The sequence below is a fragment of the Labeo rohita genome, chromosome 9, assembly GCF_022985175.1.
Source record: "Labeo rohita strain BAU-BD-2019 chromosome 9, IGBB_LRoh.1.0, whole genome shotgun sequence".
NCBI classification, from domain to species: Eukaryota; Metazoa; Chordata; class Actinopteri; order Cypriniformes; family Cyprinidae; genus Labeo; species Labeo rohita.
Genome location: NC_066877.1, coordinates 32,233,776 through 32,260,846, shown reverse-complemented (window position 1 = coordinate 32,260,846; position 27,071 = coordinate 32,233,776). Strand labels below are relative to the sequence as shown.

At 32.2% G+C, this 27,071-nt stretch overlaps 2 protein-coding genes across 2 annotated transcripts in view; one reads left to right on the top strand and one right to left on the bottom strand.

Moving 5' to 3' along the window:
- lrp2a (low density lipoprotein receptor-related protein 2a) overlaps positions 1-14,481 on the bottom strand; it is a 128,505-nt gene extending 114,024 nt beyond the window's left edge. Inside the window, 1 exon segment of the mRNA XM_051118431.1 lies at positions 14,321-14,481. Coding sequence (XP_050974388.1) covers positions 14,321-14,417 — 97 coding nt within the window. The 5' untranslated portion in view covers positions 14,418-14,481.
- A 2,349-nt stretch (positions 14,482-16,830) lies between these two features.
- On the top strand, positions 16,831-25,358 carry zgc:172182 (coiled-coil domain-containing protein 89). Its single transcript, XM_051118574.1, has 7 exons — positions 16,831-17,185; positions 20,261-20,733; positions 21,038-21,168; positions 22,805-22,941; positions 23,351-23,427; positions 23,677-23,776; positions 23,859-25,358. Exons 1-7 carry the CDS (start codon positions 17,126-17,128, stop codon positions 23,943-23,945), a joined length of 1,065 nt encoding a protein of 354 aa, XP_050974531.1. The 5' UTR covers positions 16,831-17,125; the 3' UTR covers positions 23,946-25,358.
- The last annotated feature ends 1,713 nt before the right edge of the window (positions 25,359-27,071 follow it).

Below are 27,071 nucleotides of genomic sequence, written 5' to 3'. Positions count from 1 at the left end.
TCAGCTTTCTAATATATATATATATATATATATTTTTTAATTCAAAGAATAAATGCAGTTTTGTGGCTCTTTAATGTGTCGTAACAGATTGCTTAGCGCCTCAATTCAAGCAGCATTTGAACTGATTGTCTCTTCCTCTTTAACAGTTATAGCACAAAATAAACATGAATGAATGAGCATCAAAAGGTATCTTGTTTCAACTGTGGAAAGACATCAGTACGCACCCTTTTTCAAGTACAATTCCACAGATGTTAATCTACTCTCCTGTCTGGTTTGTTTGTCAGACAAAATGGCAGATTCACCGTTACGACTGGTCAGATCATCTGTCACTCAAACTCCCAGCATTAGGTCAACATCTTATTAACCATCCTGAACATTCTACCAGTTGCATAGTAACACCCTAGTAACTCCTCCAAAACATTCTGCTGATTGCACAGCAGCTCGCTCGCAACCACCCAGAACATTCTACCAATTCCATAGCAACACCCCAGCAAACCCCCAAAACATTCTAAACGTTGCATAGCAACATCTTATTAACCATCTTGAACATTCTACCAGTTGCATAGTAACACCCTAGTAACTCCTCCAAAACTTTCTGCTGATTGCACGGCAACTCCCTAGCAACCACCCAGAACATTCTACCAATTCCATAGCAACACCCTAGCAAATCCAAAAACATTCTAAAAAGGTTGCATAGCAATATCTTATTAACGACCCTGAACATTCTGCTAATTGCTCAGCAACTTCCTTGCAACCACCCAGAACATTCTATCAAATTCCCTAGCAACACCCTAGCAAATCCAAAAACATTCTAAAGAGTTGCATAGCAACACCCTAGTAACTCCTCCAAAACATTCTAATAATTGCATTGCAACTCCCTAGCAACCACCCAGAACATTCTAGCAGTTGCACAGCAACACTCTAGCAATCACCCAGAACATCCTACCAGTTGCACAGCTAAACCCTGGCAAGCAACTAGAACACTCAACTGATTCCATAGCAACACCCTAGTAACCACCCAGTACATTCTACACATAGCAACACCATAGCAACTAACCAAAACATTCTACCAATCTCATAACAACATCCTAGCAACCACCCAGAACATTCTAGCAGTTGCACAGCAACATTCTAGCAATCACCCGGAACATTCCATCAGCTGCACAGGTAAACCCTGGCAATTAACCAGAACACTTAAAAGATTCCATAGCAACACCCTAATAAAATTTTTATTAAAAATCACTCAGAAAAAGTGCAGTTAATTATATTTAAATTTCTCTCTTTCATTAAAAAATAAGTTCAAAAAAATCTGAGATTAATTTTACTGACTATGTAAAATGTCAGTGAATGATAACATACAGACAAGCACTTTTTCATTTTTCATTAAGCGTGGCTATTTGGATCAGTTAAAACGAGAATCTTATCTGACCTGCTGCCTTTTAGGAAACTGGTGTGACTCAATCAAAGAGCTCGAGCGCACGGCGCCTGCCAATAGGAAACTGAGAACTGGGCTAAACTATGAGGTCATCATTGACATTTAGCCGACCAGAAACCTCGCTAAAAATCTGAGGTAATATGTTTAGACATCCAACTGACATAAAATTAGTCTTACAGTGCAATAAAGTAATCTCTAAATGGATGGAGGAACAACTCCCTCTTGTTGTGAGACATGGCAGGTTGGAAGTGCTTTAGCAAGATTTAAAGGAACAGTTCACCCAGAAATGCCATTCAACAACATTTTATTATAACAATGACTGTAAGGCTCCAAACAAAGAAAAACAATACTCAAATTTCTTTTTTTTATTTTCCAGGTTCGCCCTAAATACATTTTCATTGTTTGGGAGAATGAATCCTTTAATGTGCTTCCTTCTGTATATAAGGCCATTTCTGCCACTGAATAAATTTTTTTTTTCACAGTTATGTCACAATTTGTTTTCTCGCAATTGTGAGTTTATATTTCGCATATCTCACAATTGTGAGTTAAGTGCAATTCTAAAAAAAAACTGGCTTGTTTTCTAGAATTGGAAGTTCATATCTCACAATTCTGACTTTATACCTTGAAATTTCTTGTTCTAAAATTTTATTTGCATGATATAAACTCGCAATTCTGACTTTTTTCTCTAAATTGCGTGATATAAACTCACAATTCTGACTTTATTTCTCGCAATTGTGAGTTTATATCTCACATTTCTGACTTTATAACTTGCAAATGCTTGTTATAAAATATTATTTATATTGTATAAACTCGCAATTCTGACTTTTTTCTCAGAATTGCATGATATAACTCACTAATCTGACTTTATTTCTCGCAATTGTGAGTTTATATCTCACAATTCTGACTTTATAACTTGTAATTGCTTCTTATAAATATTATTTGCACGATATAAACTCGTAATTGTGAGTTTATATCTTACAATTCTGACTTTATAATACGCAATTTCTTGTTAGAAATATTCTTTGCATGATATAAACTTGCAATTCTGACTTTTTTCTCTAAATTGCATGACATAAACTCACTAATCTGACTTTATTTCTCGCAATTCTGAGTTTGTTACAATTCCTACTTAATAACTTGCAATTGCTTGTTATAAAATATTATTTGCATATTATGAACTCGCAATTCTGACTTTTTTCTCTGAATTGCATGATATAAACTCAAAATTCTGACTTTTTTTAAGAATTGCATAATATAAACTTGTAATTCTGAATTTTTTCTCTGAATTGTGTCATATAAACTCACAATTCTGACTTTATTTCTCACAACTGGTTGTTTATATCTCACAATTCTTACTTTATAGCTTGCAATTGCTTGTTCTACAATATTATTTGCATGACAAACTCGCAGTTCTGACCTTTTTTTCTCAGAATTGCATAAAACAAACTTGCAATTCTGACTTTTTTTCTAAATTGCATGATATAAACTCACTAATCTGACTTTATTTCTCGCAATCGTGAGTTAATATCTCATAATTCCTACTTTATAACTTGCAATTGCTTGTTATAAAATATTATTTGCATATTATGAACTCGCAATTCTGACGTTTTTCACACAATAGTGTAATATAAACTTGCAATTCTGACTTTTTTCTCTGAATTGCATGATATAAACTCAAAATTCTGACTTTTTTTTAAGAATTGCATAATATAAACTTGTAATTCTGATTTTTTTCTCAGAATTGTGTCATATAAACTCACAATTCTGACTTTATTTCTCACAATTGGTTGTTTATATCTCACAATTCTGACTTTATAGCTTGCAATTGCTTGTTCTACAATATTATTTGCACATTATGAACTCACAGTTCTGACATTTTTCACGCAATTGTGTAATATAAACTGCAAATTTTAACTTTTTTCTCTGAATTGCATGATATAAACTCAAAATTTTGACTTTTTTTTAAGAATTGCATAATATAAACTTGCAATTCAGAATTTTTTCTCAGAATTGTGCAATATAAACTCACAATTCTGACTTTATTTCTCGCAATTGTGAGTTTATATCTCACAATTCTGACTTTATAACTTGCAATTGCTTGTCCTAAATATTATTTGCATGATTTAAACTCAAAATTCTGACTTTTTTCTCTGAATTGCATGATATAAATTCACAATTCTGCATGCAACTGCTTGTTCTAAAATGTTCTAAAATATTATTTGCATGATATAAACTTGCAGTTCTGACTTTTTTCTGTAAATTACATAATATAAACTCACTAATCTGACTTTATTTCTCAGCTTGCAATTGGTTGTTCTACAATATTATTTGCATAATATGAACTCACAATTATGACATTTTTCACGCAATTGTGTAATATAAACTTGCAATTCTGACTTTTTTCTCCGAGTTCCATCATATAAACTTAAAATTCTGAGTTTTTTAAGAATTGCGTAATATAAACTTGCAATTCTGAACTTTTTCTCTGAATTGTGTCGCATAAACTCACAATTCTGACTTTATTTCTCACAATTGGAAGTTCATATCTCACAATTCTGAATTTATAACTTGCAATTGCTTGTTATAAAAGTATTATTTGTATAATATGAACTTGCAATTCTGACTTTTTTGACATTTCACAATTGTGACTTTATATCATGGAATAGCAAGAAAAAAGGTCAGAATTGTGAGATTAAAAGTTGCATTTACCTTTTTTACTTTTTATTCAGTAGCAGAAACAGGCTTCCATACTTCTGTACAACGGTAGTTTGTAAAATATCACTACTCTCATTAATATCTCTTCAATATTAATTTAAACATATCATAGCAGACAGCATGTTGGTTCTGTGCCATTGCAAAACAAACGCTGTATTAGCAGAGCATTTATTATGTATGAGTCAGAAGTTTATCAGGCTCGTTCCCTGTGATGTGCTCTTTAATAATGGATTTCGTCCTCTGCCAGAAGGCCACGGGGGTTTGTGCTTGAGCCGCGGCGCTAAAAGCTCAGCGAGGGCCTCCTCATAGCGAGAGGTCTAGACCAAACACCACAGCAAACGCTTTTAAAGCATGCCAGCCAAATGGGCTTCCTTTTTAACTCCTTCAGCAGCCAATTGGGAAACGAGCCTTTTTCCTGCTCAGTTTACTAATGATAAAATTGCTGCTCTACTCGCTCAAAGGAAGCCTTTGTTGCTAGGACATGATCCCGGAGGTTTCAGCAGCGTCTGTAACGCACAGGTAGACAATTGGCATATACAGGATCTGGGAGGTGAGACGCTCTTACTGACACCCGCTCGCAAGTAATAGAAATTTAAACATCAGCCATCGGCTGTTTCCACACGTGCTGCCAAGATACGAGAGAGTAGGAATGTTAACACATTTTATGCTTGAATTTCCAAAATTGAAGTACTAAAATAACTAAAACTAAATCTGTAATAAAAAAATATATATACAGATAAAAAAAATTGATTACTTGAAATAAACATTAATAGAAATATTTTGTTTTTAGTAATTCATTTTTTATTCCTCATTTATTTATATTCAAATTTTCATTTCATTTAAATTTAGGTACTAAAATAATTAAAAATAAAACTAATAAAAACTATATACAGCCATAAAAATTGCTACTCGAAATAAATATTAACTAAAATCAAATACCGTATAAAAATATTTTTTAAATTTGTAAAAGTGTTTACTCATTTTTATTTTTATTTTAATTATGCATTTTTACATTTTTGGAATTTTTACACATTTTTATTTATTTTTATTTCTCATTTTCTGTATTAAGTTTATTAAGTTGAAGTACTAAAATAACTAACAATAAAACTGAAATAAAAACTAATAAAAACTATACAGGCAAAAAGACTTGATTAATTGAAATAATATATATATATATATATATATATATTTTTTTTTTTTTTTTAGTATTTTTTTCCCCCTCATTTATTTACATTCTCATTTTTGTTTAGTTTAAATTTAAGGACTAGAATAACTAAAAATAAAATTAAAATAAAAACTATACATATATATTAACTATATACATTTTTTTTTGCCATTTTTACACATTTTTCTTTATTAAGTTTAAAAAGTTTAAGTACTAAAACAACTAAAAATAAAACTGAAATAAACATTTATAAAAAAAAAAAAATGCAAACATAAAAATGTGCTAGTTAAAATAAATTTTAACTGAAATAAAATACTATATTAAAATATGAGAAATAATACATGAGTAAACAGTTTTAAATGTTTACTCATGTATTCATTTTATTTTCATTCTTTATTTTTACATTTTTATACAGTTTCATTTTTTTATATCTCATTTTCCGTATTAAGTTTATTAAGTTGAAGTACTAAAATAACTAACAATAAAACTGAAATAATTTTTTATAAAATGAAATACCATATAAAATATATTTAAAAATATACATTTTAATTTTTTTTTAGTTTTTGACATTTTTACATCTTTTTCTACTAAAGTACTACGTACTAAAATAATAAAATAAATAAAAATAAAACTGAAATAAAAAAACTATGCAAACATAAAAAATGTGCTACTTGAAATAAATTTTAACTGAAATAAAATACTATATAAAAATTTTATTTTCATTCTTTATTTTTACATTTTTATACATTTTCATTATTTTTTATTTCTCATTTTCTTTATTAAGTTTATTAAGCTACTTGAAATAAATGTTAACTGAAATAAAATGGTATATAAATATATTCTAAAAATGGTTTTACTAATTTTTTTATGTATGATTTTTTTATTTTCATTCATTAAAAAAAAATGTATACATTTTTATTTATTTTTATTCCTCATTTTTTTAAGTTTAAGTACTAAAATAACTAAAATAAAACTTATGTATGTTCATTCTTTTTTTTAAACATTTTTAAACATTTTCACTATTTATTATTTATCATTTCTCTTTATTAAGTTTAAGTGGAAGTACTAAAATAACTAAAAATAAAACTTAAAAATGTGCTACTTGAAATAATTATTAACTGAAATAAAATATTATATAAAAATATTCTAAAAACGTTTTTTTATATTTTTATTAATTTTACATTTTTAATACATTTTCTTTTTTTTTTCATTTTCATTTCTCATTAGTTTAAGTAAAATAATAAAATAATAAAACTTAAACTGAAATATATATATATATATATATATATATATTTTTAAGAAAAACAAACAATAAAAATGATAAAACCCCACAACAAAATTATTAAAACTTGTCCTAAAATTAAGATGGTAACAAATGTATATATATGTATATAAAAATAAAAGATCATTGACAATATTTTAAAAAATCTATAACAATAATAGCACTGATGTCCACTCCCATATGAATTGTTTTCTCTCAGTTTAACAGTATGAATCAGCTATACAACCTACGAGTCGCTGCCAAAAGCCGAAAGCTATCCGCCGAGAGCCCGGAAAATAAAGCCAGTGTTTCCTGACGGTATCAGCACTGGGGAAAAGCGACAGGTAAAGTGAACAGCGGCAGGCCTATCCTGTTCCTGCACTCAGCAAAACTCTGCATTTAGCCCCGTCATTTCCCGGGGTGTCTTTAAAAGGGTTTTATTTGGACGTCTTAACTAAGATCGCGCGAATGACAACAGTTATGCGATTGTCCCGGCGGGCCATTGTGAGGAGAGCGCCTTGTATTATGCAAATGCCATCGTCCTCCCGTTGATGGGGTCTGAGCTTGTTTTTCCTTCCTTCATTAATGTCTTTGCTCACCCTGTTTTGTTCCGTCCGCTGTTTCCTTTTTTGCCCCCCTCCGTCCCCGTCTCCTCTCTGGGCATGTCTTTTCTAATTAGCCAACTTAAACCCTCAGCAGGCAAGAATCCCCGAAACTATCTGAGGGGAAAAACAAGGACGCGCCAACGTCGGCCCACAAAGAGAGTGCGGTGGAGGAATTTTCATTAGAATGAAGCCTCCCAAAGGCTTAGACCCCACTGTGAGACCACAATGGCACAATGGCCTGGCTGGCGGGGCCGCAGCCCCATAACTGAAAGTGTCAGCACGCCAAAAGGCCCGATGGAGACGGATAACAGAATGGGGGAATACAGTAGAGCTTCCTGCGAGAAAGAAAGCTCAAAAGAGGCCCATCCTCCTCCATTCTGCCACCCCTCTTTCCCTTTAAAAAAACTAAAGGCACTTGCCAGCCACTAGCAAGCCCCCCAAAACATCTCTTTCCAGTCCCGCGGGGGCCATGGGAGAGGTGCCGCTTCTTTCATCAATGCCGCCTTGTTTTGGGGGGCGGCCCGAGTGAATGCATGCGCAGGAATGGCTGGCAGAGCCCAGCGCCAGAGTTGGCCGGCCATACCGCGCGGCCGAGCGCCGCAGCCCGTTTCATATGGAAATGCACGACGCAGAATGCAGTCAATTGCTTTACAACTGACTTTGGCTCGCACGGCCCAAACCGAGTCGTGGAGAAAAGACCTACTGGTACGCGAAGGCGGCTTGGCACTGGCGGCGAGTGGAAAGGAGGCAAACATAGAGTCGGGAAGCCTATTAAACCATTCAGATCAGCGCTGCTGACTCCCGTTGGAAACTTTAGAAGCAATTTGCGATTGTGGGATTGAAATATTGTGCAAATTATGTGGAAACAATTGTATGTGGTGAACTAATTGTATCATAAATAGTGTAAAAACAGCATAAGGTAAACAATAAACAACATTTTTACATCATTTATTCATCTAATTTGAATCTATAAATTATGCATTGCTAATTCATGTCTCAAATGCATTAGAAATTGAAGAAAGTATAAGGCAGATAAGGCAGATTAATAAATGCTGTAAAAATGCTGTTAATTTAGCCAGGGACATTATAATTAATTAAAAGTAAGACTGTGGAAAAAAAACAAACAAAACAAATTAAAATAAAATATTAAAAAGGTAAGGTGCCAAGGCAACATTTCTCATTTCCGTTTAGTTTAATTTGAGGAAATAAAATAAAACATTATAAAAAAAGTACATAAACATTTAAAAAAAAAAAAATATTAAAAGACAAAAATCATTTTTAATAATTTTACTTATTTTTATTTCCATTTTAATTCATTTATAGTTAAAGTTTTAAAATAAATAAAACTAAATCTGTAATTTAAAAAAAATAATAAAATCTAAACAGATATAAAACATGAATTACTTAAAATACATTTATTTAAAAATACATTTATTTAATAAATAAATAAAACATTTTTTTTAGTAATTTACTTCTAATTTTTTTATTACTCATTTATTTACATTCTAATTTTCGTTTGGTTTAAATTACTAAAATTAAGTACTTAAGTACTAAAATAACTAAATAAAACTGAAATAAAAAAATGCTACTTAAAACAAATGCTAACTGAAATAAAATACCATATAAAATATATTTTTTAAGTCTTTACTCATTTTTCATTATTAATTTATTATTTGCAAAAATGTCATTGCTTAAAAAAAAAAATAAACAATAACTTAATTAAAATAAAATATTAGGCCAAATGCCAAGGCAACATTTCCCAATTTTTGTTTAGTTTAATTTAAAATAATTAAATAACTAAAAGCTAAAACATAATAAAAAACTATATAAACATGTTTTAAAAAAATAATAAAAAGACAAAAATAATTTATTTTCATTTAATTCATTTTAAAGCAGAAAAAAAACTAAATCTGTAATAACAACTAATAAAAACTATACAGATAATTACAGATTGAAATAAACGTTAATAGAAATAAAATTTTAAAAAATCTTTTTTGATTTTTATTCATTAATTTTATTCATTTTTTATTACTCATTTATTTTTATTACTAATTTATTATTTGTTTGGTTTAAATTACTAAAAGTACTAAAGCACTAAAATACATAAAAAATAAAAAATAAAAAATATACAGGCATTGAAAAAATTGCTACTTGAAACAAATGTTAACTAAAATAAAATACCATATAAAACTTTATTTTAAAAAAGTTTTTACTCATTTTTTATTATTTTCTTTATTTATTTTTCTCATTTCTTAAAACAATAGTTAACTGAAATAAAATACTATATAAAAATATATATTTTTAAATTTTTACTCATTTTTCATTATTTTAAGTCTTTATTAATTTATTATTTACAAAAATGTCATTGCTTAAAATAAAACAAACATTAACTAAATTAAAATAAAATATTAAAAAGCCAAGTACCAAGGCAACAATTCTCATGTTTGTTTTGTTTTATTTGAAATAAAAAATAATTAACAACTAAAATGTAATAAAAACTATATAAACATGTTTAAAAAAATAATAAAAGACAAAATATTAAAATAAAATCAAATTCAACGTTAACAAAAACTATATCAGCATATCAATGATGCTAAAACAGCACTGCATTTAGTTCACAATTTTTAAATAATTACCTAATGTTAAAGAATAACCTATTCAACTTTACCCAGTGTTACCCGGAATTTCTGATCCATTCAAGCAAAAAAAAAAAAAAAAAATATATCATCATTTACTCATCATCTTAAAACATAAAAGAAGTTATTTTGAATGTCAATGGGCTCCAAAACAACACTGAACCCCACTGACTCTCTCATTCAATCCAGTGTCGTCAAATGAGAACACCGTCACACAGGCCTCTCCGCTTTCGGACGGCATTGCGGCAGTGACTAATACGGCCAGTGAGGGTGCTGTTTACACTGAGAGGATTAGAAGTCTTCATTAGTGCCAACTGTGTTAACTTCTGTTCCTGTTTCTAATACAGCAGCCCTGTTGCTCAAGGACTTTTGCTGGAAATGCCCAAGAAGCATGTGTGAGGTTTAAGAAGCATGTGCAGAACAGGAAAAATGGGATTTGGGTATTTTCTCACTGCTCAAAATGCAGACGTCATTACTGTTTGTTTAGCTCATTCACACATTTGTATAATAACCAACACGCAGGAATGAACAGCAAACACGCGTCAAGCGGACGTGCAGTTCTTTGAAGAACAATAAACAATGACACTCTGAAAGTTGTGCTAATTAGCAGGCACATTTTCACAGCTTTAAACTTTAAAAAGATATTTAAGACAAGAAGCATCTTTGGACACCAGCCTAGTGACTTTTATGTACCTTTTTAAGTTGCTCTATAAGTACTTTAGTACTACTTCATTTTCTGGCAAACCTAAAACTGTCCACTTTTTAAGCAGCCTTCGTTCTATGAGTAATTTTCATTTTATTTTGCTCCATAAGGATTTAAAAACAATCTTTAATAAAAGTTATAAGCGTTGAACCAAACCAACCAGCTCTGAAATGAATCATAACAACACAACATTTAATTTGAAGCAAGAAAGTCGTTAAAAACCCACTCATCCCATGCAGAATTGCAATTAAAGTTATAAACGTTGGTATAAAATACGTAGTAATCAAATTTATTTGCATAGTGCATTATTTTGCATATTTTGCATTTGCATAAAGTTGGATCCAGTTTAAAATATATTGTCGTAATATATTGTTTATATTTTGCGATGACATAAATATGTGTTCACTGCAAAATGATTTCATTTATATAGAATATATAAATAGTTTAAATGAGTTTGAAGACATTATCACACAAAAAAGCTACATTTGATTTAATTACGGAGACAATGAATGAGATAAAAAGAGGTAATTATTAAAGAGGTAATTATATCTTTTTATCTCACAATTCTGAATTTTTCTTGAAGTTCTGAGAAATGAAAGTCAAAATTGTGAGATACAACCCAACAATTGCAAGAAAAAATTCAGAATTGTGAGATTTGCCATGGCAGGAAAAAAAAAACTGACTTTTTTGTCAGAATTACAAGTTTATATTTCACAATTTTGACTTTTTCCTCAGAACCGCATGTTTATTTCTCACAATTTTTAAAGTAATTCTGAGTAAAAAAGTTAAAATTGTGAAAAAATAAACTTGCGGTTCTGAGGGAAAATCAGGATTGTGAGATATAAACTTTTAATATTGAGTAAAAAAAGTCAAAATTGTGAGAAATAAACATGCGGTTCTGAAGAAAAAGTCAGGATTGTGAGATATAAACTTGTAATTCTGAGTAAAAAAGTCAAAATTGTGAGAAATAAACTTAAGGTTCTGAGTAAAAAGTCAAAATTATGAGAAATTATCTTGAGGTTCTGAGAAAAAAAGTCAGAATTGTGAGATATAAACTCATAATTTTGACAAAAAAGTCTGTTTTTTTTTTTTTCCTGCCATGGCAAATCTCACAATTCTGAATTTTTTCTCACAATTGTTGGGTTGTATCTCACAATTCTGACTTTCATTTACTGACCTGACGCTCACTGATGCTCCAGAAGAAAAAACATGCATTAAGAGCCGGGGGGTGAAAACTATCTACATTTGAAGATCAGAAGAAACATGTAAGTATCTTCTGTAGCCTCTGAGGGCAGTACTAAATGAAAAAAAAAAAGATATTTAGGCAAAATAGGAAAAATGTACACATCTCCATTGTGTTCAAAAGTTTTCACCCCCTGGGTCTTAATGCATTGTTTTTCCTTCTGGAGCATCAGTGAGTCCCTCAGTTGTCCTCAGTGTGAAAAGATGCATCTCAAAATCATACAGTCCTTGTTGGAAAGAGTTCAAGGGACTCATGAACAACTATCACTAAAAAAACACAGCTGTGGATCATTCAGGTAACAACACAGTACTAAGAATCAAGGAGATGTAAACTTTTTTATAAATTCAACTATTAATTTCTCTTGTGGACTATATGTAAACATCTTTTATGTGAAATATCTTACTCAGGTCAGTATTAAATAAACATTAAGATGCATTTTGTATGATACCTCTTATTTTGGTAAAATAAGTAACATTTCGCAGATTCTGGAAGGGGGGTGTAAACTTTTGACATCAACCGTATCTCACAATTCTGACTTTTTTTCTTCGAATTACTAGTTTATATCTCACAATTCTGAGGAAAAAAACAATTGTGAGATATAAGTTGCATCCCAAATGATGCACTATGTACTCAACTGTAGAGTGTATGAATTTTAAAAGGCTATTTTGTCATTCACAATTGCAGTCTGATAGCCGCTCTCTCTCTGCTACATAATTACAGCAGCAACAGTTGAGTGCATGAAGTGTCCAACATTCCCAACTTCATTTTTTAGTGCATCATCCAAGTATTTAAAGCACACTTTTGGTTTTCACAGTTTCTTTTCTATTTTTGTCTGTGGTGGAAACTGGCTTCCATAGATGTTAAAAGAGTCTTAAAGAAGTCAAATGCAAAGTGTTTAAGTTATGCACATTAAAGCTTGCTGACAGCTCAGATAAGCTCCTCTGTCCAGCATCAAACTGATTTCCTTGATTTCGTGCATGGAAATCCTGTTACAGATCATGAGGCCCCTCACTGATCCACATCTTATTGAGCCTACTGAATGAGATATCATTGTTCGCTGATCTTCACGGTATTGTCTGCTCATAATAAAAAAGGCCGCTGGTGAATGTGACACCGAGCGAAAGTGTCCTTTTAATCATTACAATCCAAAGATGGCTAATATGTGACTAATGATAGTGGAAAAAAATGAAAAACAAGTTACGAATCAGCAGCATCATCACAGTTGCAAGCAATGAGTAACATGATGGTTGTAAATATTAATTTACACAGGACGCTTTCACAAGTTGGTTAATAAACATCACGAATTGAGGTGTCAAAACTGTTTAAATTCTGCCAGCTCAGGATTTTTCTAGAAAATGCATCATGCTAAACAAGGTAACAAGTAACTGCAAGCAAGACCTTTGACCTTTAGGTCTGAAACTGAGCCTGAGGAACCAACAGGAAGTGAAGCTCAGCGGATTAGAGAAAGTAACCTGTCCCCCCTCCATCAAGAGCCTTTTGGTCATTTCCTCCAAAAACACATGCTGAATAAAGCTGGATTACAGGAACTCATTCCTGGCTCGCATTTCTGAGGAGATCAATCAAGGCTACGGCCACAAACTTAAACCTGATGCAAACATAGCAGTAAAGACTGTGTGACAAGATGTGATTTTGACGCCTCAAGGTCACAATGCTCATTATTTTGAATGCATCTATCCCAATTCTCCCTATAAACAAAGCTTGCAACTGAACAAAGACAATCTGCAATGACCAAATCTCAATAAAGACAACCTCACTAGGTTAACAGAGTGTTTCATGAGCAGCAATGGTCGTCTTGAACGGCAGCTGCGGTGTAATTAGTTGCTTGATTCACATAAGAAGCTTACATACTAAGGGTTGGGCAAAAAGAAAGCAGATTACATTTCGAGAAGCTCTAGCCATGCAACCACACATTTGCAGCAGAGCAACCTGTTGCTGTCAAGTGACCAACCGACTGCGACGCAGCAAAACGCGCGTCTCAAACTCTTCCTCCCCGCCACAGTAGACTGGTTAAGTCTTTCAGAGCGCAGAAACGTGTTGAATTTGCTTTGTACCAGCAGCTTGGGGTCTGCTAGAGATTGTCTTCAAGTCACATGCTCGTCTCTGTTACCTAGCAACGCCAAAGCCCATGCAAAAGTTCTCGGAGAACCTCAAATCTGTCTGAGGGAGGCTTTGTGCGCCACAGCAACAATGTTTTTACTATTTACCTCAAAGTATTTTTTTAAACACATAGGTGTTATTTGCACGACCTAAATTTATTTTAGGCGAAAATCCCTTTATTCTAGTACGCTTCAATATACAATTATAACAATGCACCGTTATAAATAAGCGCTTGTTTAATTTTCAATAAAGAATGAGAATCTAATTGCACTTTTCCCAGTTATGTAAGTTAATTAAACCAGAATAATTGTGATATTGTGCACTGCAGCGCTTGCCCGTTATGTCTATTGTTAGAAAATTCCATTATGCGCACTACAAGGCCACCGTATCCAAAGCAAATATGATACGAAACAAGTTAACAATAAAAGTCGCAACGTACCTTGACAGTTGCAATGAAGCACGCATAAAGTTATAATAAGGAGAAGTTGTAGGTGCATCGTGACGCACGGTCCCGGCTGGTGTGTCCAGCCCCTCATGAAGCCGGCCAGATGGAGCTCTTGGGACTGAGATGCAAGTGAAGTGGCTCTTACTCACTTGTCCCGGGCTGATGAAAAAGGGCGTGCACATGACGCTCCCCCCTCGGCTCGACCCACAGGAGCAAATCCTTAACTGGCTCCCAGGAACCTGTTGAGCTCACTGACTAATGTGGGGATGGTGCAACAGTCACAGTATGTGAAATATTTACAAATCACTGGCGTTATTGCTGTAATTCATAAAAATATAGCTATATAAAATAGCTATATTAAATAATACTAGTAAATAATGTATTATTATTATTCTTTTTAATGCATTTATTTACTGAGACACCTGTTGCTGCTTTGCATGTTCCCTGATTCTGCAAGAGATTTTTTGACCAAGTTGTGGTCTAATATATGCAGTCAGTAAGATTTGTAATGTTTTTTTTTTTTTTAAAGAAGTCTTATGCTCATCAAAGTTCCATTTATTTGATTAAATATGCAGGAGGAAAAAATGAATATTATGAAATGTTATTGCATTTTAATTTTGCAAAATAGCAGTTTTCTATTCTAATATACTTTAAAATGTAATTTATTCCTGCGATCAAAGCTGAATTTTTAGCATCATTACTCCAGTCTTCAGTGTCACAAGATCCTTCAGAAATCATTGTAATATGCTGATTTATTATTAATGTTGGAAACAGTTGTGCTGCTTAATATTTTTTTGAAACCTGTGATACTTTGATGAATGAAAAGTTTTAAAAAACAGCATTTATTCAAAATATAAAAACAATATAGGTCTTTACTATCACGTTTTATCACTTTAACACATCCTTGCTGAATTAAAGTATTCATTTCTTTCAAACAAAGATAGAAAGTTAAAAAATTACTGACCCCAAACTTTGAACGGCAGTGTATATTGTTAGAAAATATTTATATTTTAAATACATGCTGTTCTTTTTAACATTTTATTCATTAAATAATCCTGAAAAAAGAATCACAGGTTCAAAAAAAAAAAGAAAAAAAAAAGCACAACTGTTTCCAACAGTGATCATAAATCTGCATATTAGAATGATTTCTGAAGGATCATGTGGCACTGAAGACTGGAGCAATGATTCTGAAAATTCAGCTTTGCATCACAGGAATTAATTTTATTTTAAAGTATATTAAAATAGAAAACCACTATTTTAAATTGCAATAGTATTTCACAATATTACTGTTTTTTCTGTATTTTTAGTCAAATAAACTCAGCCTCGATGTGCAGAAAACATTAAAAACATTAAAAATCTTACTGATCCCATGTATATATATAAATATATATAAATACATATAAATATATATACATATATGGGTAGTTGGCATATCAACATATCTAAAAAAAAAAAAAACTAACACTGAACGATGGAATGCACTGTAAAAAACTAAAGTTTTAAAAATACAAATAAAATGCACTATTAAAAAGTTAATCATTATGTTTTAACAACATCAAAACCAACTTACCATACTCTTCATCAGTAATGCACTGCAGACTGTAACTTTGGGCAAAGTTTTGATTAAACTTTGTATCTGACTGAAATATTAGGAGAAGTAGTCATTTAGCCTAGAGTCATTTTTTAAAATATAATGACAGCCTTGTCAATAGTCAAAGATTTTTGTACTCAGTTTTGAGAAATACTGTGTCAGCAAAGTGTACATCATTGTCAGCAGTAATAACCAGCTTTCACCAGTTAATGACCAGCCTAAACCAGTTAGAAACCAGCTACTATGTTCCAGTACACATGTACCAGCCACTATTGGCGACATACATATATCAATATATAATAACTGCAATTAGCAAAAAAAAAAAAAGGCTTAATATTTTCAATCATTATTAATAGCAACCCACAACCTTCTCTGATTCTCAATATCAAGTGCAAGTTTTCAACAGGCTGAGTAGGCCAGAGTCAAATAATGCAAAACACGGTTTTAAATGCGTTACTTAAGGTCAGTGAGTTTCTATAAGGAGTCACTCAAGATCTCATGCTCAGCTAATAAGTGATCTTTCTGGGCCAAAACTAGTTGCATAAAGATTTGATGTGTGTTAAAGTGAGCTATTTATGTCCAGAACCTTTAATGTGATCCTTACTTCATAATTAAAGAGCTCGCACTGAATAAAACATCTTAAACCAGCCTAAGATGGTTTGAAGATCTTGGCTAGCCTCTCAGTCTGACCGACTGTAAAAACTACTCTGTTGATTTTTTTTTTTTTTTTTTTTGAACAGAGCTACAGCTGTAGATTATAACTTAATGCTAACTAAAATAATTTTTTATTCTTACTTTTCTAATGCAAATGTGTAAAAACAATTCTCCACCTTCGAGCCAGTATCTTCATTACCCAAAGAGGAGTCGTGGCGACACCTAGTGGTAGATTTCGAGCATTACACCTGCATTTTCATCCCAATCTGTTTAACCTAAGGGGGAAAACACACAAGAGAAATATCTGGATTAACAGTGCGTGTCATAAATGTTAGTCGATTTATAAAATGCTGGATTGCATTTTCAAATGTCGTCTATCGAAGAGGAAAAATATGCAAAATAATCGCGACTGAATTTGCTGTTGCTAGGGGCAACCGGGGAAACTTTGTATCGCCACAAGCTGTAGGATCACTGCAGCTCATTGCGGTCGAGGCGCCTTTGTGAAGAAACCCGATTTTATTGTTTGTGCAAAACACAGCCCTGCAAGATTCAACATGACATCTCCGCGGAAAATCCCAATAGACCTCAAAACGATGATCAAAGACACTAAACAGGTATGTTGGAGAGCGTGTGATGTTCATACAAAACTGTTTACGCCCATTTGTGCAACTGACACGCATGATCTCTGTTTGCCTGTCAGCATCGATCAACCAGACTGTTTTGATTTTGCACTTGTAAAAAAATAGTAGTTTTTAATGCATAATTCATCCAAACAATAACAAAGCAACTGGTGGCGCATTATTTAATAAATAGTATTTAATTTTTAGAACTTAGATTTTGCATAATTTTTCGATTTAAGTAAAAGTTTTGTTTTATAATATCTAAAGCGTTATATGTTACTTGCAGTTTGTGAGTTTTAAAACCAACAACGTTAATCTCCCAGTAGGGTAAACAAACCGGGGCTTGTTGTCACATTTTTACCCCATTTAATATTTTTAATTAATTTATGTTACTTCCTCCCAATTCAGTATCGTTGAAACACACCTTCAACATTTCCACTGGTACTGTTTAAGAAATAAAAATAAACAATACAGTTGATATAACACGCATCGAGTTTGTCATAACATGCCTCAGTGGCGTCACACTGTCACAAGGAATGGGGTAAGTTGTCACAATGGGCTGAAATTGCATAATGCAAGCAAAAAGTGTAACTTACAAAAATACCCTAGTTCTGAAAACACTGATCACAGATCAAATCTGCCATTAGAGTATACTAGACTCTTCCTTGCTTGCCTTGTGTATTCAGTGTGGTTTTACTGCGGTTACTTGTGTAATGGAGCAGACCAGGTGAGCTGAGGTCACAAGTAGTTCAGAAAAGAAGGGAATTGTATTTTTTACCTGTTTTTTTTTTTTTTTTTTTTTTTAAAGTGTGGATGAAAAGAGTTTTGCAAAAAATAAATAAATAACCTTGAGAAAATAAGTAAATTCTTGAGAACTGGCAAAAAGATATGATTGTAATGCCTCTAAAATTAAATAGAGGCCCTATCACTGATGAGCAGTTACTAAATCAAAAAATAATATTATTAAAAAATAATTTTAAAAATCATAAACAGGATAAATACCTGACTCTGCCAAAAGCGTGGAAGGTGAGTATTAAAAATAACATTTAGTAATGAAACCTAAACAAAGACAAACCTCTGAATGATACCACCAATAATTTTTTAAATGAGCATACATATTTATAACTAAACTAATATACAGGTGAAACATCAAAATTATTGCAAAATGATGTGACCCTCCCTTCTGACTGAAATGGTACAGTCCCATTTCCTGCTGGAGTGGCAGAAAGGTGGAGCCAAAGCCCTATTTTCCTTTTTGCCTAATTTTACCTGAAAATACATCCATAAAAAATGAAAACAAAACAAAATAAATCTGCAGCTACTCCTGCAACTGATTTGTACTCCATTAAAAAGAGATGACAAGTTACAAGTAGTGTTGGTGCATCCCTAAAAATACACTAAGGTTATGTTTTATGTTTATTCAAGTTTCTCTTTTAAAATGTAAGTATATTAGGCTGTACACTGTATAAAATGTAGTAAGGGCTTAATAAGGGCTTTTAATTAAAAATCCATGTGAATACTTGGATATTTTTATTACATAGGGAAGCATTTGCCACTGTGTAGTTTACCTAAAAGCTATTCAAGTAATATGATGACATTAAAGTTTTTGTTTGGAGGATTTAGAAAAAAATATTGTAATTTAAGACTTTGAGACAAATTATTATTTATTTTACTATAGCTGGCTTTTCAGTTGTACTGTAAATGACAGCACGTTTGATGATTTTTTTTTTAATTAAAGTGTGTAGACTTGTTTAATTAGAGTGATAGACTTATATGTCATCATATGTGACCCTGGACCACAAAACCAGTCATAAGGGTCAATTTTTTTTTAAATTGAGATTTATACATCATCTGAAAGCTGAATGAATAAGCTTTATATTGATGTATGGTTTGTTAGGATAGGACAATATTTGAAAATCTGGAATCTGAGGGTGCAAAAAAATAAAATAAAATATTGAGAAAATCACCTTTAAAGTTGTCCAAATTAAGTTCTTAGCAATGCATATTGCTAATCAAAAATTAAGTCTTGATATATTTACAGTAGGACATTTACAAAATATCTTCATGGAACATGATCTTTCCTTAATATCCTAATGATTTTTGGCATAAAAGGAAAATCAATAATTTTGAACCATACAATGTATTTTTGTCTTTTGCTACAAATATACCCGTGCTACTTAAGACTGGATTTGTGGTCCAGAGTCACATATTTGGCCATTTTGAGTAGTTCTGCCAACAGCTTTATCAGTGCGCAGATATTCAAATATTTTCTAAATGATTTTCAAATATTTTTGAGTGAATTTTATGTAAATATTGTAATAAAAAGTGTTATTTAATGTCATTTAAATTCAGCAATTTTGCACACATTGCATGTGTTAGACTAGTTTAAGAAATAGGTCACCCAAAGATGAAAATTGGCTGAAAATGTACTCACCCTCAGGACATCTAAGATGTAGATGAGTTTGGGGAAATGCAGCATTACATCACTTGCTCACCAGCAGATCCTCTGGAGTGAATGGGTGCCGTCAGAATGAGAGCTGATAAAAACAGCACAATAATCCACAAGTAATTCACACCACTCCAGGCCATCAGTTAACATCTTGTGAAATGATCATGTGCATGTTTCTCTGAAACAAATACACCATTAAAACATTTTTAACTTCAAACTGGTGCTTACAGCTAAAATAGTGGATAGAGAGTCCTCTATCCATAATATTGCTTCCTCTAGTGGAAAAAGTTGTCTTGTCTGAATCAGGTGAGAAATATGCACAGATCAAGCACTGTTAACAAGCAAAGCAAGTGATGTAATGCTAAATTCCTCCAGATCTGTTCTGACCTGATGCATCTCGGATGAATCTTGGATGAGTAAATTTTCAGCAAAATTTCATTTTTGGGTGAACTATTCCTTAAATTGTGTCATACTGGCAATTGTATCAGCTATTGGACAGTTTTTTTGTTCCCTAAATTTCAGTATTAGGCATTAAAAACCCATCTAGAGACAACTGTGCATCTCATGCATCTCTCAAAGTAGCATTTCAGTTAACCCTGGGTCTTAATCTTTCCTATAAGGATATGGACGATGTGCACCAAGCCCTGGAAAAGCTCAGAAGTCTCTCCCAGGAAGAAAGAACAGAGGCAGAAGTGCTGCGATCAAGAATCGACGAGCAGTCCACTCTCATCTGCATCCTGAAGCAGAGAGCAGACGAGATGCTTCTGCGCTGTCAGGCTCTGGAGAAGATCAATGCAGAGCTGGAGAACCTGAGAGCCAATGTGCAGCTGGAGCTGGAGAACGAGAGGAAGAAATCCGAACTGCTGGAGCAGAGATTCATGCACCTGGCCTCCAACCACAGAGAGCTGATCAACTTCAAGAACGAGTACAAGAGCCAGAATGCAAAGCTGGAGCAAGAGAACGAGAGACTCAGGAAGGAAAACGAAACGCTTTTCAGTCAGCAAGTGCAAGAAAAAGAGAAGACCATCCTCAAACTGACTCAAGAGCTCAAGGAATTGGCAGAGCAACACAAGATACTAGAAACAGAGTATCAGTAAGGAACAGTTCTCGGTTACAGTCTGTTCTGGAAGTTAAAACCTCATTGGTCTCCATAGAGATATACATTTTTGATGATAACATCATTTAAATATGCTTAATTATAAATATACACTAACACAGATATTCATAAGACTGAAGAGAGAACGGATTCATTTTTAAAAATGCATATGGAGAAAATGAATGGGGAAAAATAGTTCCAGAACTGAAAAGGTGGACGTTCACTGTGTACTTGATATAATTCAGTGAAATAAGTAAAATACTTCAAGTACATTTGCCATTAATCTTTATGATCCCTACAGGGAGAAAACAACAGGTTTCCAGATTAAACTAAAAGAACTGATCAACCTCCATCAGATCAAAGAGGCGTCTTTGAAGAATGAATTGAGCGACACTCAAAAACAATTGAAGAATGCTGTAGAGATGTGTGCAGGTATATATTTAATATTTTACCAAAACCAAACTATAATAACAAACTATTCTTGAAATAACATTTCAATGGCATTTTTAAAAGGTGGTTCTCAACTGCTGCAGGTCTGTTCTGATTGAAAAAAACAAACAAACAATAAATGCAAATATTTAAAATGCACAAGCATAGTATAAGTTCACATAGCAAAGTAATTGTGCATATCTGCTTCTTATCAAAAAGAAAACATTATGAGAGAAAAGAGAAATATTTTTTGATAGCATCAAACATTGTACAATAAATAAACTATAGAGGGTTTTGGTTTAAATTGAACTATAAATGTATTTTAATGTTTATTTTTAAGGACATTTTTGTTCACTTTTGTATGCTAAACAGTTTTGATATTGCAGTACACAATTTGGTACTGCAATACGTTTTAGGTTCAGAGTTATTGTAGTATTGTTGAGATATTATTATAGTTTTTTTATTTTTTTAATTTGTTACTTATTCCGTTCTCATTTTAGTTTAAGTTTTAGTCGTGTGTTTTTGCTAATTTACACTACTAGTCAAAAGTTTTTGGACAGTAAGATTTTTATTGTTTTTAAAGAACTCTTTTGCTCACCAAGCCTGCGTTTATTTGATCCAAAAACAGAGCAAAAGCAGTAAAATTGTGAAATATTTATCTATTTAAAATAACCGCTTTCTATTTGAATATATTTGAAAATGTAATTTATTCCTGCGATCAAAGCTGAATTTTCAGCATCATTACTCCAGTTTTCACTTGATCCTTCAGAAAACATTATAATATGCTGATTTGCTGTTTAAGAAACATTTATTATTATTATTATTATTATTATCAATATTTAAAACAGTTGAGTACATTGATGAATGATAGAAATTAATACTTTTATTTACAAAAGTGATGATAAAGACATCTGATAAAGATGTCTATTTTAGATAAATGCTGTTCTTCTGCTCTTTCTATTCAACAAAGAAACGATGAAAAAAATTCTACTCAGCTGTTTTTTTTTAAACATAATAATAATATATAAATAATAATAATAATAATAATAATAATAATAATAATAATAGTAAATGTTTTTGAGCACCAAATCAAAATATCAGAATGATTTCAGAAGGACCATGTGACTGGAGTAATGATGCTAAAAATTCAGCTTTGAAATCACAGGAATATATTACATTTTAAAATATATATTTTAAATAGTAAAAATATTTTACAATTTTACTTTTTTTGCCGTACTTTGGATCAAATAAATGCAGGCTTGGTCAGCAGAAGAGACTTCTTTAAAAAACATAAAAAAAAATCTTACTGTCCTAAAACATTCGACTGGTAGTTTATTTGTTTTAGTTTTTAATGTCTGTATAGTTTTTATTTCAGTTTTGGTTTTAGATATATTTAGATAAGTGCATGAAACTAAATGAAAATGAGAAATGTTCCAAAAAAGTTTAAGTATTTTTAAAATGTTATTTTAGTTGGAGTTTATTGTATTTAAAGTAATGAAAATTATGTGAATGTCCTGAAACAAAACTAGTTGAGAAGACGTGGACTAATGCTAAGCATGAACAAATGTCTTTAAATTTGTGTAGTCATCCAGTTGTTACTTGCACACTATTAAACACCTCTCACATTTCCTTCCAACAGAGTTGGATCTCAAATTAAGACAAACTCAGGAAAAAGAATCAATGAGAGAGACAGACACTCAAGAAAGACTGGAGAAACTCATTAAGGAAAAGGATGAGCTTATTGATCTCTCAATGCAGCGTGGGAAAATTATACTGGTGAGCAATGAAACAAATGTTTAGATTTCACAGACATATCCTTGCCCGAATTTCTAAATTGCCTAAAATGTCCAGGTTTTGGCTTTGTTTGCCTATTGATATGCTCTCTACAGTCCTCATACATTATACGTATATGAATTTGCATTGCAACTTTGACCGTTCTCTATAGATTGCAGCTTCTTGCATGCTACGACTGGTCGATTATGTACAATGTTTGTATGCAATTGGTCAAATTACTTTCCATTCATAACTTCCAGCAAGAATGAAACCAGTAGCAAAACAAAGCCAAAACCTGGACTTCAACACAAAAACCAAGACACGTCTGCGAAAAAGAGAATGTATAATTATCAGTTCCATTACGGTTTGTTTTCAGATGGAGCTGTATTGATTCCACTGCCATGTTTTACAGGACAAGCAAGCTGAAATTCAAGAGCTGGAGCGGAAAAGACAGGAAGCTGAGAACGGCAGACTAGACGCAGAGAACAGGTATGCATAAACACTACACTTTTTGTATGAATAACACATGCTATGTTTATTAAAGGCACTGTCAGGCTCAAGAAAGTATGTCTCCATAAGATATAAAGGTAGAAAGAACATAATATATAGGGTAAATGTGAATGATCTATTCATTTGCAATAAACCAATACACTTCAGGACTGAGTTTCCACCCACGCATGAAATGATCATTGTCCATAAAATAATGCATTATTTGCTTAGATTGTCTTTCTCATTCAGGTTTGAAAAGGAAGCAGCAGCTGTGAACAGTGAATTAAGAGTGAAGGAACTACAGGACGCCTTAGAGAGGGCAGAGGACACCTGCAATGAGTTGAAAAAGGTCTGTTAAAAGAAAACCAGTATGAATATTGGACATGCTGGTCATAGTGGCATATCAATGTTTTTACATATCACATTTTTAGGAGTTTGAGGCATTTAAAAAGCACAGCAGTGAACTGCTTGAAAGGGAGAAGGAGTTAAACTGCAAACTTCGCCACATGGTCATCTGAGCCATCCATCCCATTCCATGCGTGTTTCTACCATTCACTTTCTCATCTGACAGCTGAGCTGGCTCATCGCATCATGGCTCATGGAGTGGTTGTATATAGTGAACCAGAAGGCAAGAATGAAATGAGATTTTTCTTAAGAGAATGTCTTCCGCCAGTAGGGGGCAGTTTAAAGTATTTCAGGAGGGGAAAGGTGAGTTTGATAGTTTGCAAATAGATTGTTTTGGATAAACTGTGATTTTTAAATAAAAATGAGCATTTTTTCAGGCTCTGTCATCATTACTAGAAAATCACCTGATTATGATTAATTAAAATCTGATTATTGTGAGCTTTAAATTTAAGTAAAAAATTGCCTTTCAACTAAGAGATTTTTTTAACTCATTTGCAAATTCAGAAGGTTTTGAAATTTTATATCTTAAAACTAAAAACTTTTTTGTCTCTCTCCAACCAAGATGATTATATCATATGATGGTTATCAGATAATTCATGGTTTCTGCAGGTTTTATATACAATGTCTTTTAAAGGGGTCATCGGATGCAAAGTTCACTTTTACGTGTTGTTTGAACATTAATGTGTGTTGGCAGTGTGTACACAACCACCCTATAATGATAAAAATCCACCCAGTGGTTTTTTATTTAATCTGTAAAAATAATTTCCCCTTTTTCAAATCAAGCCATTCTCAGCGTCTTGTCTGTGTGACAACACACTGACAAAGGCAGCTCCCACGACAGTTGATTGACAAGGCCGTCTTGCCTTAGACCCGCCTTCAGTGAGCTGCAGGGCTCATTAACATTTAAAGCAACATCGACCAGAACAGGATGATTTATGCAGAGCTGATTTTAGCAAGGTAAAAAGGTGTTTTTTTACACTACCATTGAGAAATTTTAACCAAAGCATGTTATAGACTTTTCATTAAGACCCTAAAGAATCATATCAACTCAATGGGCATCCGATGACCTCTTTAAGACCAAGTAAAGAAAATTTAAGGAATAATTTAAATGGAACACAATATATCAATATGGTCTCGGAATGCAAATGTCTTGTATTAGCAACACTTCAAAGTTTGAAAATATAACTCCCAATACTACTCTTTAAAGATTCTTAAATCAAGATACAATGAAGCAAAATGACAAAATGTCTTGTTTTATAATAAATTGATTACAATTAAGTGAGTTTATGATTAAAACAAACAAGCATCTGCCAGTGGGCTTAGAAAAATCAACATATACTGCCGTTTGGGATCAGTACGATTTGTAATGTTTTAAATGATTAAATCAAGGCTGTTTTTATTTAATTAAAAATACAGAAAAAAACTGTAATATTGTGAAATATTATTGCAATCAAAAATAGAGGTTTTCTATTTTAATATACTTTAAAATGTAATTTATTCCTGTGGTCCAAATCTGAATTTTCAGCATCATTACTCTAGTCTTCAGTGTCACATGATCCTTTATAAATCATTCTAATATGCTGATTTATTATTAATGTTGGAAGCAGTTTAATATCTGTGATACTTTTTTAAGGATTTTCTGATGAATAAAATGTTAAAAAGAATAGCAATTATTTAGAATAGAAATCTTTTGCAACAAAAAACACTATCGTTTAAAGTTTGGGGTCAGTATATTTTTTCTTTCTTTCATTCTTTGAAAGAAATTAATACTTTTATTCAGCAAGGATGTGTTGTTGATAAAAAATGATAGTAAAGACTTACACTTATTAAGATTTCTGTTTTGAATAAATGCTGTTCTTTTTAATGTTTTATTCATCAAAGAGTCCTGAAAAAAGTATAAGAGGTTCCAAAAAATATTAAGCAGCACAATGTTTCTAACATTGATAATAAATCAGCATATTAGAATGATTTCTGAAGGACCATGTGACAATGAAGACTGGAGTAATGATGGTGAAAATTCAGCTTTGCATCACAGGAATAAATTCTATTTTAAAGTATATTCAAATAGAAAACAATATTACTATTTTTTCTGTATTTTTAATCAAATGAATGGAACTTTGATGAGCATAAGAGACTTAAAAAAACCCATTAAAAATCTTACTGTTCCCAAACTTTTGTAATTTAAAGGGAAAACAAGTTTTCATTCCACATTGACATATTTGTTCATGTTTTAAGTATGAACTCGCTTGACAAGACTTTATATGTACAGATTTAAGAATGTTTAGATATTTGCACTGGAAAACTGTGCAACATGCAACATTTGTTGCCATAATTTTAAGACTTTCTGTTCAGATTTAAGACCTTTTTAAAGATTTAATTTGTGGAAGACCTGCAGAAACCTTGTAATTAACTAAAAGAAATACAATAAAAGTCTGCCATTATTTACTCACCCTTTTGGTTTTTTTTGTCCATACAATGAAAATGAATAGGCTCCAGTGGTGTTTGGACTGCGTCGTTCTTCAAAATATCTTCTTTTGTGTTCTTCAAAAGAAAGAAATGCATTTGCATTATTCCAGGCATTTAAAAAACAGATTGAATTGACAAATCACCACTATTTGTATGACCAGTCAGAACTGAATCATCGTGACAGCTCTATCTAATGCTCATTTGTATATGCAATAAATTGGACTGTTCTGTATGTAGCCTCGTTCCTGAGAAGATAAAACCATTCAACTGTGTTAGTAAAAGCTCTCAAGCCATATAGCAATTAGAAATGCAATGCTCATCTTCCAGTTCTAGTTCCAGTTCCTTCCAGCACTTTAGGTCATGCATTAGTTCACCATGTATTCCTTCATGCATTGGTATAACAGAATGAACTGTGTTTCTGTCCAGGTAACAACAGCATGTCTTCTGCATTTACAAATGAACATATGGCATAAAATGACAGTATTTTGCTAATCTTTGTAATTTTTAGTGTAGTAATTTTAGTGTCATTCTTGAACTAATTTGTGGGCAAATAACAGGTAGTTAGTGTAATTGTATAGTGGTCATCTGGTCTGCATCTGTATAAATGTTTTATAGAATAGAACATCTGGATGGATTTATAGATGTTCGCACCTGATAGCATGTTAGTCTTGAGTTAACTAGTTAAAGATGTTTTCATTGCATTTACTGATTAAATATTTTAGTCCTAAATCAACGATATGTAGTCATGTAGCAGAGCCTTTTCTTCTTCAGAA

Bases quoted from the DNA above. Each gene is read 5' to 3' on its own strand.
- zgc:172182 (XM_051118574.1), top strand. From the start codon at position 17,126: ATGACATCTCCGCGGAAAATCCCAATAGACCTCAAAACGATGATCAAA. The intron at 17,186-20,260 runs GTATGTTGGAGA...CTTTCCTATAAG, and splicing joins TGATCAAAGACACTAAACAG to GATATGGACGATGTGCACCA. The intron at 23,428-23,676 runs GTATGCATAAAC...TTTCTCATTCAG, and splicing joins AGACTAGACGCAGAGAACAG to GTTTGAAAAGGAAGCAGCAG.